This window comes from Myotis nattereri (genome assembly GCF_964212035.1).
Source record: "Myotis nattereri genome assembly, chromosome: 18".
NCBI classification, from domain to species: domain Eukaryota; kingdom Metazoa; phylum Chordata; class Mammalia; order Chiroptera; family Vespertilionidae; genus Myotis; species Myotis nattereri.
The window spans coordinates 32,609,660-32,630,855 of record NC_138093.1 but is presented as its reverse complement, the minus strand read 5'-3'; the positions used below and the strand labels follow the sequence as shown (position 1 = coordinate 32,630,855).

The following is a 21,196-nucleotide window of genomic DNA, read 5'->3' as shown; positions in this document are numbered from 1 at the left end:
CTTCCTAGTTTATAACCCCTGTGTGCAGACCCTATTCAGAGTATTCCAGATGTGCAAGGCCAATTGGAGTGTAGAGGCCCTGTTCAGAGCACACCAGATGCTCAAGGCCATTCTGAGCATGGGAATCTTTTTTTTTTTTTAGATCTTTATTGTTCAGATTATTACAGTTGTTACTCTTTTTTCCCCCCATAGTTCCCCTCCATCCGGTTCCCACCCCACCCTCTGCCCTTACTCCCCGCCCCCCCACTGTCCTCATCCATAGGTGTACGATTTTTGTCCAGTCTCTTCCCATACCCCCCACACTCCTTCCCCCCCTCCCCCAGAATAGTCAGTCCACTCCCTTTCTATGCCCCTGGTTCTATTATAGTCACCAGTTTATTGTGTTCATCAGATTTTTTATTCACTTGATTTTTAGATTCACTTGTTGATAGATATGTATTTGTTGTTCATAATTTTTATCTTACCTTTTTCTTCTTCTTCCCCTTCTTAAAGAATACCTTTCAGCATTTCATATAATACTGGTTTGGTGGTGATGAGCTCCTTTAGCTTTTCCTTACCTGTGAAGCTCTTTATCTGACCTTCAATTCTGAATGATAGCTTTGCTGGGTAAAGTAATCTTGTTGTAGGTTCTTGGTATTCATCACTTTGAATATTTCTTGCCCCTCCCTCTGGCCTGCATAGTTTCTGTTGAGAAATCAGCTGACAGTCATATGGGTACTCCCTTGTAGGTAACTAACTGTTTTTCTCTTGCTGCTTTTAAGATTCTGTCAAGTAAGACTCCCTCCACGTTCTGCGTGGAGTATGGTTCGGTATCTGAAAGAGGAGCTGCACAACAAATGAGAGAAAAAGACACGAGATAATTTTGCAATATTGGGGGACCAGGCGGCAAGTCCCGAAGGACTTCCCCCGTGCTCAGACCTCACCAAGCTTTTTTTGATCTGGGATGCACCCATAGCATAGCCCTTAGGCAGGTGACCCCCTAGTAACAAGCAGACTAGCCCATCAGCAAGGATTTACATAATAATAAATGGGGGAGTAGTTTCAGCTACCACTGTCTGGACAAACAGAGGTGGCGCCTAGCTCAGACCTTTGCTAGGGCTTCAAAGGCACCCAGCCTTCGGGGGTTTTGGGGAGTTCTCTGTCTATGCTTATCAGATAGTGAAGGCAATAAACAGTTTCCCACAGATTCTCTCTTTATTTTTTGCTCTTGGCATTTTAATTATGATGTGTCTTGGTGTGGTCCCCTTTGGATTTCTTTTGTCTAGGGTTCTCTGCGTTTCCTGGACTTGTAAGTCTATTTCTTTCACCAGGAAGGGGAAGGTTTCTGTCATTATTTCTTCAAATAGGTTTTCAATATCTTGCTCTCTCTCTTCTTCTGGCACCCCTATAATTCGGATGTTGGTTCGCTTGAAGTTGTCCCAGAGGCTACTTACACTATCTTCATATTTTTGGATTCTTTTTGCTTTTTGCTTTTTCGGTTGGGTGTTTTTTACTTCTTTGTACTTCAAATCTTTGACTTGATTCTTGCGATCCTCTAGTCTTCTGTTGGATCTCTGTATAATATTCTTTATTTCAGTCAGTGTATGCTTAATTTCTATTTGGTCCTTTTTCATAACCTCGAGGGTCTCACTAGACTTATTGAGGATCTCACTAAATTTATCGGCGGTTTCTAGAAAATTATTGAAAAGCCTTATAACCGTGGTTTTTTTGTTTTGTTTTTTTTTTTTTAAATATATTTTTATTGATTTTTTACAGAGAGGAAGGGAGAGAGAGAGAGTTAGAAACATCGATCAGCTGCCTCCTGCACATCTCCCACCAGGGATGTGCCCGCAACCCAGGTACATGTCCTTGACCGGAATCGAACCAGGGACCCTTCAGTCCGCAGGCCGACGCTCTATCCACTGAGCCAAACCGGTTTCGGCATAACCGTGGTTTTGAAGTCTCTATCTAGTAGTTTGCTTTCCTCCATTTCTGTCATTTGTGACCTGTTTCTTTGTCTCTGCATTTTTTATGCTTCCCTGTGTTGATAGAGTGGCTTTCTGTGCTAGGTGTCTTATAGGGCCCAGTGGCTCAGCCTCCCCAATTATCTGAGGTGGACACTCTTGGTGCACCCCTTTGTGGGCTGTGTGCACAGTCTTGTTGTAGTTAAGCCTTGATTGTAGTTGGTATCATTAGGAGGAATTGACCTCCAGGCCAATTGGCTGTGAGAATCAGCTGTGTCTATGGTGGGAGAACTTCTGTGCTGGAGACACCCTTCTGGGGCAAGACTTGCTTCAGTGGGGCTTTGGTGCTCACTGAGTCTGCCCCCTGAGTGTGTCCCTTATGGATCTGAGGACTTGTAATCTGGATGGTCCCACTCTGACCACTGATTACACTGGCACTTGGATCTCTGAGGAGGTGCTAATTTAGCCTCTGCCTGAGGCTACCCAGCAGGAGCTATGGAGAGATCTGCAGATTCCTCTTCTTTGTTGGGATTTGGAGGTGCCTAGATGAGGCCTAGCTGTGAAGCAATGCAAGCTGCTGTGGGACCTTGGGCCTTCTTTTGGATGTTCTGGGTCTCTCTGACCCAGCTGCAGTTAGGTAATTTTAGATTGCAAAGGTCCAGGTCATTCATACGCAAAAGCCTCTGTGCACAGCTTGGGTGGGGTGGAGTCCTAGGGAATCAGCAGGGTGGAGCAAACAGCTATTGCTGATCTACAGTCCTGCCCTAAAAGGCCCCAGGTCTCAGTGTCCCGGGGTAATCACTGCAAGCACCTCTGAGAGAAAGCTGCCCTCGAGTTCCGCTTGATGCCAGACAGTCCAGTTTCTCCCCAGAGACTCACCCAGAACTGGAGTTTAGAGCAGTCAGGAGCTGGTGACTCCCTACCAATTGAAAAAGACAACCACGTCCTCAGTTGCCAGCCCTTTCCACGTGCACCTCTTACCTCTGCACTTTACTTCCACACCTCCTCTGAGTCTCAGTGTGCTTTTCTCTTTCCTTCTAGTTGTAGAATTCCCACTCAGCCAGCCTTCCTGTGGTTCTGGATGATGTTCGTTTTGTCTTTTAGTTGTATTTTTGAAGTGGTTGTGCGAGGCAGCAATTTCAGGTGTTTACCTATGCCACCAAGGTTAACCTGTTCATGAAATTCACCTTAGGTTTGTTAGGTTCTCCCCTTAACACTGTGATCAAACGGCCATTTTATCAGTAAATTCATTGCCATCTTAAGATTTTAAGCACTTTCCCGGCTGGCGTGGCTCAGTGTTTGAGTGTCAACTTATGAACCAGAAGGTCCTGGGTTCCATTCCCTGTCAGGGAACATGCCCGGGTTGTGGGCTTAATCCCCAGTAGGAGGCGTGCAGGAGGCAGCCGATCCATGATTCTCTCTCATCATTTATGTTTCTATCTCTCTGTCCCTCTCCCTTTCTCTCTGAAGTCAATAAAAAAATCTATCAAAAAAGATGTTAAGCACTTGATAATTTTTTATAAAAATAAAAAGTGTACAAGAAAACCTAATATTGTATGCTCTGACTTACAGAATTTTAACAAAATCTCTAGCAGCTTAGAAGCAGCGATACTACTAACAGTACCAAGAATTAAGATGTGGTAGTATTTTTTATTGCTCTCTGGATAGGAAAAATGTATGTTTAAGTTTCTAAGCATAATTTTTATCCATGTGCCCTGGTATTTCATTTACATCCTTAGAATCCCCTTAATGAGTATGACTATAGCTTACTGTTCCTTTGGAGAAAGGTATAAGGAGGGGTTGATGAGAATATAAAGTATTGTTTGTGAAGACTGCAGATAACATCTTGTGACAGAATAAGATAGCTTCATTATGATTTATTCCACAGACCAACTTTTGGTGAAAAAAATAAATAAATTCATAAGAAATGGTAGACTAACTATGGAACTGAACCAACTATAATGAGATACCATGTTTTTAAAACAAATTTTCTCTAATATAATTAATTCTAATTATTCTAATAATAACCTTTACTAAATAACCTAGTGTGGTAGCTACAACACAAAACATTGTTGGGCCCTAAGCCTGCGGTCAAATTAGAAGGCTCTGTGATCAAAAGGAGCTGGATGCATCAGCAGTCACACTGAACTAGACTGATAAACATTTTCTTTGATGTAGTTTGTAGATGGTCTGACCAAAATTTAAATGTATCAACTATTGGAGACTCACAGATGCTCAATTATCTTCAAACTGGTTTTATTTATTTCTAGGTAAAGGACTCATTGCTCTGATTGTTCTTCAGCAAGTAAGTGTCTCAAAGCTGGATACCACTTAAAATAGTACTGCAGAGAAGTGCATTTTTTAAAATGAATTTCCCAGTTTCTACAGTTTTTATAGCTTCAAATTAAGTAAACCAGTCTATATGGAATACACTAATTTATTCTGGTGATTGTGTATTTTTCTATATTCCCTATTTTCACTTAATAACAAACCCTAAATAGCAAATCTTTATTTTTATATGATTAGTAATATGAGTTTTTATCCCAGATATGACTTGATTAATATTCTAAATTAAGCAAGAACTCTTCTCTGACTTACTGTGGACTCTAAGTGATTCCAGGGAATTGCATTTAGACAGTGAAGAGTCTAGATAGAATATGAATGTATATGCACTTAATAAAATAATATTTTTTCCCACTGAAATGTAACCAACATTAATTTCTTCTGCTGGATTGGAACCTTGGTATCTGTTTTTAGAGTTACATGTCACTTGTTTTCTGGTTTCTTGTAGTTCTTGGCATTGCAGTAATTGGCACCGGTGTGTACAGATATCTTCACGTCAGCCAAAGAGAGTAAATTAAACATGTTTCTCGAACACATTGGTGCTTCTCACTCTTTTTAAAAAATCATGTTTTTATTGACTTCACAGAGAGGAAGGGAGAGGAAGAGAGAGATAGAAACATCAATGATAAGAGAGAATCATCAACTGGCTGCCTCCTGCATGCCCCAAACTGGGGAATGAGTCTGAAACCCAGGCATGTGCCCTAACCGGGAATTGAACTATGACCTCCTGGTTCATGGTTCGACGCTCAACCACTGAGCCACACCAGCCGGGCAGTGCTTCTCACTCTTGACATACTTTTGTGAAGCTTTTGTTTGCACTCTGTATTGTATGCTGCCTTTTTAAAAAATGTGTCTACATTAGTGTGCTGTTAGAATTGCATTTCTTGCTAGGAATATTTTCAGCTACTTTTAATGTCATCATAAGAAGACAGGGCAGAATTGCTTTAGTTATTATGACTGTAAGAAAAATTTATGAGGTTTGAGGTTTAAGTTTTGCAGAGAATCATGGATCTTTATGGAACTTACAGCCTAAAATAATTTAACTGCCAAGGATATCATTCAGAATTGAAGGAAAAGATAAAGAGTTTCCTGAACAAGCAAAAACTGAAGGAGTTCATCACCATTAAAGCAGCTTTATAAGAAATGGTAAGGGAAGGAAAGGCCATATTCAGAAATAAGGAAATATGACAAAGGAAAAAATCATAGGTAATGACAAATATTTAACAAAAGCAGCAAGTCAGACATTTAAAAAGTTCAAACAGTCAAAAGGCAAAAGTACCAAATTGAACTCAAATTTCGAAGAGTAGTTAGGAGATAAACAAAATGAAAAGATCTGAAATATGACATCAAAAACATAAAGCATAGGTATGGGAGTAAAAGTGTAGTATTTTTTAGACTATATTAAAATGTAAATGCCTATCCATTTTAAATGGATTGCTGTATATAGATCAGTAATTTTCAACCAGTGTGCCACAAGAATTTTTTTTAAACTTGCAATACTTGACTATTTAGTCAGGGGCACTGACCTCTTTTCCCTCAGATTGTCAAATAAAGAAATGACAATAGGCTATAGACCAATAGCCACCTGGTGTGAATGAATCAAAATTATATCTAATTTTTTTGTCAGGCCAGCAAAAATATATATATTTGGTGTGCTGCAGAATTTTAGTGATTAGCTTGTGTGCCATGGGATGAAAAAGGTTGAAAATAGTGATATACTAATATATGAACCTTATGATAGCCACACACCAAAACCTATAAAGACACATGAAGAATAAAGAGAAATTAATCCAAGTAAAACAATAAAGAAAACCAGCAAACCACAAGGGCAGGAATCAAAAGAAGAAAAAAACAAAACAGAGAACTACAAAAACATCATCATCAACAACAACAACAACAAAAAAACCAAAGTGAAAATTAGGACACATTTATTGATAACTTTAAATATAAGTGGATTAAATACTCTAATAAAGAGGTATAGGGTGGCTGAATTGATTTAAAAACATGACCCATCTATCTGCTGGTTACAAAACACCCACTTTACATGAAAGACTCATACAAATTGAAAGTAAAGGTATGGGAAAAAATACTGCATGAGAATAGAAACAAAAAGAAAGCTGGCATAGTAAAACTCATCTCAGACAAAATACAAAAGAGTGTTAAAAAACACAAAAAGGGACATTACATAAATATAAAATTTCAATAGTGAAGAGGATATAACAATTGTAAATATTTACACACCCAACATAAGAACCGCTAAATATATAGAGCAATTATTAATGGACATGCAGGGAGAAATCCACAGTGATACAATAATAGTATGGGGATCTTAATGTCCCACTCACATCAATGGATACATCATCCAGACCAAAAATTAGTTAGGAAATGCCCTTTAAATTGTCACACTCTAGACCATATTGACTTAATAGACATTCATTGAACATTTTATCCCAAAACTGCAGAATATATTTTTAAAAGTACATAAGGGACATTCTCCATGATATACCATATATTAGGCCACAAAATAAGCCTCAGTAAATTCAACAAGATCGAATTTATTTCAACCTTTTCTGACCACAGTGGCTTACAACTAGCAAGCAGGTACAGAAAGAAAACTCAAAATGAACATCAATATGTGGAAACTAAACAACATGCTATTAAACAACCATGGACCAAAAAGGAAGTCAAACAGGAAATCAAAAGTATCTTGAGAAAAAATAAAAATGAAACACAACTTTTCAAAAGGTATGGGATGGAGCAAAAGCAGTTCTAACAGGAAAAGTTCATAGCCATAGAGGCCTCAAGAACCAAGAAACATTGCAAATAAACAATCTAGCTTTACATCTAAAGGAACTGGATAAAAAGAACAAACAAAACACAAAATATACAGAAGAAATGAAATAATAATAAAGATCAGAGTGGAAATAAATGAAAATAGAAAATTTTAAAAAGACAATAGAAAAGGTCCATGCAAGCTGGTTCAATGGAAAGATAAAGAGAACTGAAAAATCTTTAGCCAAACTCATCAAGGAAAAAGAGAGAACCCAAATAAAAAAAATTGTAAATGAAAGAGAAGTTACAATTGACACCACAGAAATACAAAGAATCATTACATTTCTACAATTATTTGCCAACAAATTCCACAATCTAGAAGAAATGGATAAATTTCTCCATGCATATAGCTTTCAAAGACTGAACCAGAAAAATAGTCCAGCAGACCAATTACTAGCAATGAAACTAAAGCAGTGGGCTCAATAGAGGAATGTTCTCTTGTCCTTTTATCAGACTATCTGCTTCCTCTCCCCTAGAGCAGCTGTCAAATAAAGGTAATGCCAAGGGTCATTTAGAGTCTGTTTTGTCCACTTACAAATCTGTCAGTTACATTGATATTTTTACACTGCATGCTGCCTAGGATTCCCACTAATTTCTTAATACTATGGCTACACACTTAGCATTTATATTTTTCTAAAATTCTCCATCTTTGCTCACAGCTTTGACGATTTCTTTGGGATAAACTCTAAACAGGAATGGTGTAAAAGCCATGCCAATTTTAAAACTTTTAACATACAACAGTTATATAAAAATTGAAAATTTGAGAATGCTGCTGCTCCCAATACGTTTACTCACAATTGCTGACATTTTGATTCTTTGCCAACTAAAGAACAAAATGTCAGCTCCTTTCATATGCTCTTTAATATCCCTCATGTTACTCTTTTAAAAACCAGTCTTACAGATTTGCTCACAACTCTACAAGTAAATCTTGCTCATTCTTCTTAAAATTTTTTTATTTTTTCCCTTTATTGATTAAGATATTACAAATGTGTCCTTATCCCCCCAATGTCCCCTCATCCCCCCAATCCTACCCTCACCCTCGCCCTCTGTTGTCCACATCCATCGCTTATGCTTATATGCATGCATACAAGTCCTTTGGTTGATCTCTCCCCCTCACCCCCACTCTCCTCTATCATCCCTCTGAGTTTTGAGCATCTGATCGATGCTTCTCTGTCTCTGGATCTGTTTTTGTTCATCGGTTTCTGTTGTTCATTATAATCCATAAATGAGTGAGATCATGTGATATTTTTCTTTCTCTGACTGACTTATTTCACTTAGCATAATGCTCTCCAGCTCCATCCATGCTGTTGCAAATGGTAGGAGTTTCTTTTTACAGCAGCTCATTCTTAATGTTCCAGAATTGAGATGGTTTCACCACAAAAGTTCTCCCTCTTTTCAATTCCTACTCATCCCACCAATCATGGCATTAATCGCATCCAGGAATTTGACACTTAATATACCTGTGTATTTTTCATGTTATGTGTATTTTATCTTCAATAAAACGTTTAGTTCCAAAACAGCAAGGGCCCTATAGGTTGAGATCCAATATCCTTAATGGCACAGTGTTTAATAAATTACCTTCCCTGGGGTCCCCCAAGGGAATAGGAGCAGAGGCATTTACAATGGGGTTTGGGGCCCAATGCAGTGGCCAAATCATCTTGGTGATTTTGAAATCCAGCAGGCCTCAAAAGGATTCAATAGCAGAATTCAACCACGGGAATCTCAGTATTGTCCCCAATTATGCCTGATTAATGGCAAATCTGGACAAGGGCCTGGCTCTGTTATCTGTGGAAGGGGGGTGTCCACCTGTGGAAGGGGAGGATCCCTTTTCCCACTTGGTGCTTAGGGTCCGGTCCTTACGATATCTAGACAAAAAAGAGTTTTCTGAGACTAGAACAGGGAAAGGCATAATGACTAGGGCCAGCTCTTGTTATCTCTCCGCCCTTCCTAACTGCCTGTTTAGGATCTTGGAGGCGAACCACCATTTCCAGCAAACCTTGGAGTGCTTCAGGGCAGGTTGGAGAATGGTCGGCTCCACCAGTGCACAGGCTGACCCTGAGCTGCCAGCTGACCCAGTTGGGTTAGAGCCAGCCGTGGGCAAACTACGGCTCGTGGGCCGGATCCGGCCCGTTCGGCTGTTCTATCCAGCCCGTGGAGCCGAAAGAGCGGAGGGTTCTCTTGCTCTCCCCTCTGCTCCTTCACCAGCAGCAGTGTTAACACGTATTAGTTCACACAAACACTCCATCCATGCTTTTGTTCCGGCCCTCCGGGCCTGTGTAAGAGCTCATTGTGGCCCTCCAGTCAAAAAGTTTGCCCACCCCTGGGGCCTAGGCCCCGCCTTGCAGGCCGCCATTGGCCCCGCCCTACCCTAATATGCAGTCCAGGCCACGCTCACTAAGTGTAATGCACTGGACACTTTTTGAGTCTGGGGATTGTTGCGTCTGGTACCTGCACTCAAAGAGCAAATACTCACTGTCCCTGGGGTTTCTCCGCTGATGTCTGGGACATGAGGGCCTCCTACGAGCCGCTCAGGACATCTTCCCGCCGCCTGGAGAGTCCCTTTTCTTGGGGCTTCCTGGGGATCCTAGTGCTGGCCCTAGAGCTCCTGCTACCCACATGCTCAGGTAGGGAAGGGAAAGGGTGTCAGCTCTGGAGGGAAACTAGAGCGGGTAGGGGAGCTGGTCTACAGGAGCGGAGGGCAAAGGGAGCTTTGCTTGGTGTGTGGGGGAGGAGGCTCAGGGCTTGATGGACCAGGTGATGCGTGTTCAGGGTAGAAGCCTTAGCCACAGATCCTCCTGGTTGTGCTGTGGGGGACCAGAAGTGAGGGGGGACTTCAGAGGCCCGCGGTGAGGGTCCAGTGGTGGCAGGTACTGAGCCTTGCAGAGCCCTGGGTGCAGTCAGTGTTTGCTAAGTGGGGGCTAAGCTGTGTCCCTAGCAAAAGCCTGCAGGTGTTTGGGGACTGAGCTAATCAAGATGTCAGAGATTAACCAAAGAACATATATGCATATATGCATAACCCATGGATATGGACAATAGTGTGGGGAAGGCCAGGAGTGTGTGTGTAGGGGGGGCGGGGAGGTGGGCGGTGGGGGGGAGAGTGGATGAGGGCAAAGGGGTGGGGAAATGGAGGACATGTGTAATACTGTCAATTAACGAAAGGAGATGGGAAGCCCTGCCCAGGTGTGAAGGTGCTGCCTGCTCCTCAGTGCCCAGTGTGTGGGCTGTTGTTTGGGCCAGTGCTGGGTCCCTGGGGAGGGTTTGTCCTGTGTCCCCTGGGCTTAGTGAAGCCTTGGTGAGTGGGGTGCTGCGCCCACTGGGTTGGGCTGGGGGAGCCTGGGCCGGGTGTTACCAGGCATATGCTTTACAGAAGGGTCCAGGCCAGGGGTGCAGAGTGTGGGGCAAGGAAGCTCACTGCTTGCTTTGTATGGGGTTTGGGGAGCGCATGTTACCCAGAGAGCCCTTAAGTGAGAGTGAGCTCCAGGGCCTGGGGTTTAGAAGGATTGGGAAGGACACGCAGTGCTTTTTGTACAAAAAGGTAACAGGCTGCTGAGTGACATCAAATCATACTGGTATCAGTTTCCTTGAGAGAGATGAAAATGAAAAACAAAACCTTACAAAATTATGAGATACAGCAAAAGCAGATATAAAAGTTTATAGCTATACCAGCCTTCATCAAGAAGCAGGAATGATCCCAAATAAACAATCTAATGTATGTCTAAAAGAACTAGAGAGAGGAGCAAACAAAATCCTAAGTAATTAAATGGAAGGAAATAATAAAGATCAGAATGGAAATAAATGAAACAGAAAATAGTAAAATAATAGAAAAGTTCAGTGAAACTAAGAGGTGGTCCTTTGAAAGGATAAATGACATTGACAGATCTTTACCAATAATCATAATGTGAAAAGAGAGAGGACACAAAATAAAATCAGAATTGAAAGAGGAGACATTGCAGTTGACAACACAGAAATACAAAGGATCACTAAAGAATACTATGTACAATAATATGCCTACAAATCGGATAATCTAGGAAAAAATGACTTTCTTGAAACATACTTGCTTTCATGACTAAAACAGGAAGAAACAGAGAATCTGAATAGTCCAATTACTAGCAATGAAATAAAGCATAAATAAAAGCCCTAACAAGGAACTGAAGCACTAGGGCAGACAGCCTCAAAGGTGAATCAACCAAATATTTAAAGAATTAGTACCTATTCTTCTGAAACTATTTCTAAACATTGTAAAGCAGGGGTCCTCAAACTACGGCCCGCGGGCCACAATGTGGCCCGCCGAAAATATTTGTTTTTTTACTTCAAAATAAGATATGTGCAGTGTGCATAGGAATTTGTTCATAGTTGTTTTTTTTTTTTTAAAACTATAGTCCGGCCCTCCAACGGTCTGAGGGACAGTGAACTGGCCCCCTGTTTAAAAAGTTTGAGGACCCCTGTTGTAAAGGAAGGAACACTTCCAAACTTATGCTACGAGGTCAGCATTAGTCTGATAACCAAAACCTGACAGAGACACTTCCAAAAAGAGGATTAGAGGCCAATCTCCCTGATGAACGTAGATACCAAAACTCTCAACAAAATTTCAGCAAATGAAAGTCAGCATACATTAAAAAGATAACTTACCATGATCAAGTGTGGTTTTTATCAAGGATGCAAGGATGATTCAACATCTGCAAAACAATGCATGTGATTCATCACATCAATAAAACCTATGGTGAAAATCATATGGTTATTTTAATAGATGCAGAAAAAGTGACTTTACTTGCCACTGCCACCCTAGAGCCCACACACTGAAGTGTCATTGGTTTGATTCCTGGTCAAGGGCATGTATTTGGGTTGCAGATTGGATTCCCAGCCCTGGTCGTGGAACATGGAGGAGACAACCAATTATGTCTCTCTCAGATCCATGTTTCTCTCTCTCTCTCTCATTCTCTTCCCCTGGCTCCATCCCTTCCCATCTGTCTAAAAATCAATGGAAAATGTATTCTCGAGTAAGGACTAACAAAAACAACATGAAAAAAGTGAAGAAATATTTGTAAAAATTGCCTCTGATAAGGGGCTAATTTTCAAAATACGTAAAAAACTCATACAGTTCAACAATAGCAACAAAATCTGATTAGAAAATGGGCAGAAGACCTGAATAGACAATTATCCAAGGAAGATATACAGATGGCCACCCAATTATTAAAAGATGCTCAACATCACTAGTTATAAGGAAAACCCAAATCAAAACCACAATCAGGTACAACCTCACACTTGTTAGAATGTCTGATAAAGACAAGATACAAGTGTTGCCGGAAACCAATTCCGGCATGTTCAGCAGGACTGACTCATCTGGAGTGGCAATGGTATTTCCCCAAACCTGAAAAGGGATAATTGGTTGGCTGCCAGACAGCAAAAGGGCATCTTAATTTACATGTTTATTGCCTCCTACTGGCCAAACACCTGAACAGCCATAGGCTAATTCCCCTATTCTGACAATGCTTGTGTATACCCTTTGAAGTGTATATCTCTGCCTCGCCTCAGGACAAGTTGTGTTAATAAAAAGCATGGGGTCTTGAGATGAGACTTTAAGACCTTAGACCAGTGATGGCGAACCTATGACACACGTGTCAGAGGTGACACACGAACTCATTTTTTTGGTTGATTTTTCTTTGTTAAATGGCATTTAATTATGTAAAATAAATATCAAAAATACAAATCTTTGTTTTACTATGATTGCAAATATCAAAAAATTTCTATATGTGACACGGCACCAGAGGACTTGTTGCCTGCTTAACCAAACAAGGTTATCTGTGGTTTAAAAATACAAGAAACAATCCTTCTAATAGCAACACTGAAAGAAAATAGCTTGAGGATAAATAAAGCATTTTATCAAATTTTATTTGGCTTCAACGTAAGGTTACTTTTTATAATTTATATGGGCATAAAATATACTGAGAGAACATGCAAGGTGATTAACAATACAAGTCTTCTGCACAAGTGCTAAAAAGTCCTGGGAGAGGAGGAATTTTTATTTGCACTGTTAAAGTAGATTGTAGGTTTAGAGAAAATAGGTAACTTTGGTATTTAAAATTTAGTAGTGTCTGACAGCTAGTGTTGTAACTCAGAATGAAGATTTCTACATGTTTTAAGAATTTGCATATGTGAACTGAAGAGCAGGATTCACCTGGTGTGCTGACTTCCTGAAATCATGCAAAATTGAATGAGTGCACCCATTTTTGTTCTAACCTACATTGTTTTCATCTTTCCAGTCTCATCCATGAAAGGTAACACTGATATGAAGCTGTCCTTTAAAAACAACAACAGTTTTTATTGATTTTTTATAAATAGAGGAAAGGGAAAAGATAGGGAGATGGAAACATTGATAAGAGTGAAACATCACCATTGGCTGCCTCCTGCACACTTTCTATTGGGCATTGAGCCCTCCATCCCTGTATGTGCCCTGACCTGGAATCAAAGCAGTGACCTCCTGGTTCCTGGGTGGACTGTCAATGGCTGAGCCACACCAGCCAGGCAAAGCTGTCCTTTTTGTAAATCATAATACTGCTGCCCTCGTGTGGATGGTTAGACCATTTGACAATCCCTTCGTTAGCCTTTAAAATTGTCTTTATTCAGAAGTTTGTCATTACTTTCATTACTTTATAATGTCACTTCGAATGTGGTGTTAACAACTCTTTTCTGGTTTCCTTTTGTGAAATTAACATTATAAAAGGCTAAACTGTCCCTTATGAATACTGGGGTCTGTTGTCTGTGAAGTATTTTTCCCTCTCTCATTTCCATACCAGCAGAAGGTGAACAAATAGCTATGAGTACAGGTCACATTGAGGAAGTTACCCACCCTGGATCAAGAAAACCTGCAGAGGGGTAGTAACACTCATGTTAGCATGTGGAGCCAATTGTGGTTTTATTACTTTATGTAGCTTAAAAAATTGAATTATTGTGTGTTGCAGTGGAAAGCCTTGTAGTGAATATCAGAAACAAGCAACAGCTCTGCTTATCCTGGGATTTAGGTTAGGGCATATGGCTTCAATTCTGTAATCTACTGATTTTTTTTTAATTTCATATGTATTTTTATTGATTTCAGAGAGAAAGGGAGAGGAGAAGAGAGAGGTAGAAACATCAGTGATGAGAGATAATCATTGATTGGCTGGGAATTGAACACCTAGAAACTTCCTGGTTCATAGGTCAATGCTCAACCAATGACACACCTGCTGGATGTAATCTACTGATATTTAGATGAGCACTTATTTATAGTGTACGGGAAATGATTGGTCATTGATCATCTACTACCACCTGAAAAGGCTCCTAGGAAAATACTCCTTTATCTGCATTTTACATGGGCCTCGATTATCTCTATATATAAAAAGCCAGGGGCCATCACATCTGAAACAACCGAATGGATGACTGAACAGGCCAGTGAGGCAAGCAGGCTGGCAGGTGGGTTAGTGAGGGACAATCAAACAACTGAGCAGCAGGCTGCATAGGGTGACCAGGCCGGCAGGGGGGAGCAATGAGGGGTAACCAGGCCAGCAGGGGGTTAGTTGGGGGTGACTAGGCCAGAGAGGGGGCCAGTTAGGGGCAACCAGGCCAGTGGGAGTCAGTTGGGGCAAACAGGTTGGCTGGGGGTAGTTGGGGGCGACCACGTCAGCAGGTAGAGGCAGTTAGGGGTGATCAGGCTGGCAAGGGGGCCAGTAAGGGGAGATTAGCAGGCCGGCAGGTGAGCAGTTAGGAGCCAGCAGTCCTGGATAGTATTGGGCCTAAACCGGCAGTCAGACATACCCTGAGGGGTCCCGTATTTGGAGAGGGTGCAGGCTGGGCTAAGGAGAGGCCTCCTCCCCCCATGCATAAATTTCATGCACCGGGCCTCTACTGAGAGTATTTGGATAAGATGCCATATTACTAGAGGCTTCTCCCATTTTAGTGTGTGGGTGAATCACAGGTTGATCTTGATAAAATGCAGATTCTGATTCACACGGGTCTCAGGTGGGGCCATGTGGTTGCATTCCTGTGAGCCCACATTCTGCAGTTGTGGTAGGCTCCTGTATCATGGCCTCACAGATAACAGGGGACTGACACCTGGGACCAGTGATGTCACCTGCATGGCAAAGAGTCTTCAAAGATGAGACTTTGGATGGGGAACTACCCCAGATTATCCAGGTGGGGCCCTAAATGTAATCACAATCTCCTTCCAATAGGAAGGCAGAGGGAGATGTGACTACAGCACAAGGTGATGTGACCACTCAAGCAAAATGCTGCTAGATGGAGGATGGAGGCAGGAGCCAAAAAACAAAGAATGCAGCTCCAGAAGCTGGAAAAGGCAAGGAACTGATTCTCTCCCAGTCCCTACCAATACCTTCCTTTCCACCCAGTGAAACTGATTTCAGAGTTATGACCTCCAGAACAAAAAGAATAAATGTGTGTTGTCTTGAGACACTGTGTGAATGTTTGTGTTCCTCCAACATTCCTGTGTTAAATCCTAATCTCTAGGGGCCACAGGGAGGTTACTAGGTCATGGGGGCTCAGGCTTCATGAATGGGATTCGTGTCCCTATAAAAGAATCCCAAGAAAGTCCCTCAGCCCTCTGCCATGGTAACTTACAGCTAGAAGGCCCTGTTCATGAACCACAAAGCTGGCTCTCACTAGATGCCGACACTGCCAGGGCCTCGATCTTGGGCCTCCCAGCCTCCAGAACTGTGAGGAACTGTGGCTCACCGGTTGCCCAGGCTGTAGTAATTTTTATAGTGACCCGAAGACACTGCGACGCCCAATCTGCTGTGATTTGTTACCGCAGCCGCAGGAAAGCAGCCACCAATGCCTTTTAGCAGCAAAGCCACAGACAAGTGGTTCTCAACCCAGGCTACACATATAGGGGTGGGCAAACTTTTTGACTCAAGGGCCACAATGGGTTCTTAAACTGGACCGGAGGGCTGGAACAAAAGCATGGATGGAGAGTTTGTGTGAACTAATATAAATTCAAAGTAAACATCATTACCTAAAAGGGTACGGTCTTTTTTTTTTTTAGTTTTATTCATTTCAAATGGGCTGGATCCGGCCCGCGGGCTGTAGTTTGCCCACGGCTGCAGAATCACTGGGATGAGTTAAAATAAAAAACAACAGCAAAAAGCAATGCCCAGATCCCATTGCTGGAAGAGTTAAGGCAGAACCTGTAAGGGTTGCAGCTAAGCATCACTCTGAAAAGGCTCCTTGGATGAATCTGATCAGAAAGTAGAATGAAGCTGCCCCATTAGAATAAACCTAAAATACAACTTTTCTTGTGTTTTAAAAAAGAAACCTCTTAAGCTCCCCAAATTATGGACACACTAGTGTTCCCAGTACCCCCTGAAACTATATGCCTGCTCCTCAGTGAGGCCTGGCCCAACACCTCAGGTCAAGAATTACCAGGTTAGAGATTTCACACAGGATATCACCCTCTCTAGGGTTGAAGCACAGCCCTGGGGCCTAGGCCCCGCCTTGCAGGCCGCCATTGGCCCCGCCCTTCCCTGACTTCATGGTCAGGGCCACGCCCACTCAAAATAAAGCCCTGGACACTTCATGAGTCTGGGGATTGTTGCGTCTGGTACCTGCACTCAAAGAGCAAATACTCACTGTCCTTGGGGTTTCTCCCCTGATGTCTGGGACATGAGGGCCTCCTACGAGCCGCTCAGGACATCTTCCCGCCGCCTGGAGAGTCCCTTTTCTTGGGGCTTCCTGGGGATCCTAGTGCTGGCCCTAGAGCTCCTGGTACCCACATGCTCAGGTAGGGAAGGGAAAGGGTGTCAGCTCTGGAGGGAAACTAGAGCGGGTAGGGGAGCTGGTCTACAGGAGCGGAGGGCAAAGGGAACTTTGCTTGGTGTGTGGGGGAGGAGGCTCAGGGCTTGTGGACCAGGTGATGCGGGTTTAGGGGAGAAGCATTAGCCACAGATCCTGCGGTTTGTTCTGTGGGGGACCAGAAGTGAGGCTGGACTTCAGAGGCCTGCAGGGAGGGTTGTTAGGTGGTAGGTACAGAGCCTTGCAGAGCCCTGGGTGCAGTCAGTGTTTGCTGGGGGCTAAGCTGTGTCCCTAGCAAAAGCCTGCAGGTGTTTGTGGACTGAGCTAATCAAGATGTCAGAGATTAACCAAAGACCATGTATGCATATTTGCATAACCCATGGGCATGGACAATGTGGGGAAGGCCAGGAGTGGGCCGGGGCTGAGTGGATGAGGGCAAAGGGGTGGGGAAATGGAGGACATGTGTAATACTGTCAATTAACGAAAGGAGATGGGAAGCCCTGCCCAGGTGTGAAGGTGCGGCCTGCTCCTCAGTGCCCAGTGTGTGGGCTGTTGTTTGGGCCAATGCTGGCCCCGTGGGGAGGCTTTGCCCTGTGCCCCCTGGGCTTAGTGAAGCCTTGGTGAGTGGGGTGCTGCGCCCACTGGGTTGGGCTGGGGGAGCCTGGGCCGGGTGTTACCAGGCATATGCTTTATAGAAGGGTCCAGGCCAGGGGTGCAGGGTGTGGGGCAAGGAAGCTCACTGCTTGCTTTGTATGGGGTTTGGGGAGCACGAGTTACCCAGAGAGCCCTTAAGTGAGAGCGAGCTCCAGGGCCTGGGGTTTAGAAGGATTGGGAAAGACAGGCAGTGCTTTTTGTACAAAAAGGTAACAGGCTGCTTGTTGCCCCCAAACCATATTGGTATTGCTCTCCAGGCTGTTGCTTGTTTTAAGCCTGGAGACACAGTCCTAATCCCATCCAGTATAAATAATACCCTATGCTATTCCCAAATGTTATGTGTGCAGTCTTTTTCTTTTTTTATTAGCTTGGGTCCCATTTGAGGGGAGATTAGAAGCAACCTGGTAGCCAAACCTAGTGAGAAATGAGTCATAAGATATGAACGATAAGTAATATCAGTAGGTTTTTCCCCTATAGCTCATAAACTGAAGCTGAAGGGCTGAAGGCCATCCACTACCTTTGACTCATGTTACACAGAATGCAATCAATATATATATATATATATATATATGCTCACTGTATAAAATGTATGTGATCAAAGGACAACCATTGAATATTAAGGTGTATTTCCAACTGTTGTTATATGCGTGTGTGTTTCTATACCCAAGTGATTTTTAGGATGCTATTATATAGAGATGGTATGCTATAGTCTCTCCTTGTGGGAATTCATTCAATAAAGATTTGCCTTGTATGTGCCAGGCCCTGTGCTGGTTCTGGGGACATACTGGTGACCAATAACAAGCCATTCCTATTTTCATGATCCTTATTTCACTCTTTGTCTGCTCCACACGAACACACATGAACATAAGCAACATGCGGCCATTATAGAAACAAGTATGGAGGTTCATCAAAAAGTTAAGAATAGAGCTTACGTATGGACCAGCAATCCTTCTTCAGGGTATCTATCCCCAAAATTTTAAAACACTTATCTAGATATATGGGAGGCGATGTTGATTGCAGCATTATTCATGATAGCTAAGACATGGAAACAACCTAAGTGTCCTTCAATGGGTGATTGGATAAAGAGGAAGTGGTACATATCCTATATAACAAAGAGCAAATACGCTAATTAGACTGAACAGCAGAATGATCGAACATATGACCTTCTGGATGAAGCCAAGGTTGCAAGTGCCGAAGCAGCCAGGTCTGTGAGGGCCAAGCCCCTTGAATGAATTTCGTGCATTAGGCTTCTAGTCTATAATAATAAAAGCATAATATGCAAATTGACCAAACTGCTGAACAACAGAACGACTGACTATCAGAGGACCACACTAGGACAGGCACTGGCACCCGGCAAGAAAAGGCACGTGTGATGCCATTGATCGGGGAGGCTCAGCCATTGCCCCATGATCACCACACAAAGGCAGGCCCAGGCCACAGGCCAGCCCAGCAGGATGATCAAGGAGGAAGGAGGGGTTGCAGCAGACGCAGGCAGTGCCAGGCCAAGGCAGGTGCAGGCAGGGAAAGGTCTGGCTGCCAGCAGTTGGGGGAAGTCCAGGTGCCAGCAGCCAGAGGGAAGCCGGGGGCCTGGGTGCCAGAGGCCAGAGGGTAGCCTGGCGGCCAGAAGAAGGAAGCCCTACCCTTGCATAAATTTCGTGCATTGGGGACTCTAGTATACCATGGAATACTACTCAGCTATAACATGATTAAATATGGCCATTTGCAACTTGAGAGGGTTCTGCTGAGGAAGTCAGCCAGGAAAGGACAAAAGCTGTGGTTTCACTCATGTGGGATAGAAACCGAAAAGCAACAAATGGAAAAAGCAAAGAAACAGAACAACTCACCAATGGTGGGTACCAGAAGGAAGGGGTGGTGGGGAAGAGGATAAAGGGAGGTGAGGGCAGGAGACTACACTTCACAGTAGAGTATACAGATGTCCTATTACAACGTTGTGAAACCTGAAATTTACATATCCTATTAACCAATATTGCCCCATACATTTAACTTAAAAAGAGTCACATATTTTTTTTTGTTATTTGATAGTAATATATATATATATATATATATATATATATATATATATATATATATATATATTATAGTTTACATCAATTTGACATAAGACCAATCCTTGGCATAAGAAAAGAGAGGTTTCTCAGGGATCAGCATAGACCTAGCTCCTTTCTTAGATCCTTAATCTTATAGGAGGGACCTCTGCATGCTTTTAGCCCTTCAGGACTTTACTTGATGTGTCTCCACCACATGATTTCACATACTAATTCTTTCAGATCTGTTAGATTTTCAAGCCCACGGATAATTAAAAGGAAGGGAAATGGCTAAAGTAGAAATGATACTATTCTAGGAAGAAAAAAACTACCAAAAAATCCAGAAACGAAAAATTCTAACAGCATAGCAATATAGTAACACAGCGTAAACAGCTACCTCAGAGAACTTTTGTGGCCAAGCATGATCCATTCATCAGTGAAAAAAGAATAAATTACATTGAAAGCAATGTTAAAGTTATAAATGTTGACATTGAATTGACACCTATTCACTTATAAAATGCTCAGTTCACTGATATGGAACATATGACATGAAGTCTTACATTTTAAAACACTTTATCACCTTTATTTTGACCTGTGAAACCCATGGTGCTTATTTAAGACTCAGCACTTGCCATGGCATGTCTTGAGCACGCAGGGGGCACAGAGTGTAGTAGGAAAAGAAGGCATATGATCCCTGACCTCTCGGAACGTGCCTCCTGAGAGGAGACTGAGCCTGAAGTGACAAGTCACCATCATCTTGTAGAAAAGCCATGTCTACAGCCAGCAGAAGCCCTAAGTGGCAAAGTAGCCCACGTTAACGGAACTACCGATGGGTTCACATTCTCACCATGTTTGTAACGAGGGCTAAGGTGCTCCTTAGAGGAATGAGGGGAATGTTGCTAGTTCCATTTCTGGTTTGGTGCTCTTCTAGCGTTTCAAACTGTGGAAGAGTACTCTAATGGAGGGTGCTATACTATAGAAGTCTTCTCAGGGGGAGGTGAGTGTGGAATAAACTCAGAAAAAATGGGAAGGGCACATATCTATAAATAAATTTCTAAACCAAAAACATTGGTGCTCTCTCTTCAATTTACTGTTGAAAGAATATTCAGGTTAATCCCAAATAAATCAAAGCTTATAAAATATTATTTAAAGCAAGCACAGCTCATCATCTGGTAAAAGCCTGGCACAGTTGTTTAAAATCTCACCAAGGGCCTTCCAATTATCTTGTACAACCTGCCTGCTGCCAGACCATAATCTGTGGCTGGTGGAAAAGAAAATACTTACTTTCATGTTCTTATTCTCTCAGGCCAAATTTTCTGTCCCGAGCCACCGAAATTCCACACTATGAAAACCAAGTTAAATTTTGGAGGCTCTGTCATTGCTGGGTTCCCAGTAGAATATGAGTGTTTCCCAGGATACAAGCCTATTGTTTTCATGCAAAGCATCATTACTTATTGTCAGTCTGATGGCAAATATAATCCTCCTCTACAGGAGGGTTGTACATGTAAGTACACAAAATTTTTATTTTTATTGTTCTAAAGGTTTTCATACATTTTAGACTACATATTCTACTATTACCATGATGGTTTTCTCAAGATGGAT

At 42.4% G+C, this 21,196-nt stretch overlaps 1 protein-coding gene across 1 annotated transcript in view; it reads left to right on the top strand.

Annotated features, from left to right (window-relative positions):
• Positions 1–21,196, top strand: part of LOC308534729 (complement receptor type 1-like) — a gene marked incomplete at both ends in the record, with an annotated part of 184,633 nt that overhangs the window by 17,322 nt on the left and 146,115 nt on the right. The window contains one exon of the mRNA XM_081113291.1: positions 20,526–20,591. Coding sequence (XP_080969417.1) covers positions 20,526–20,591 — 66 coding nt within the window. The remainder of the gene's footprint in view (positions 1–20,525; positions 20,592–21,196) is intronic.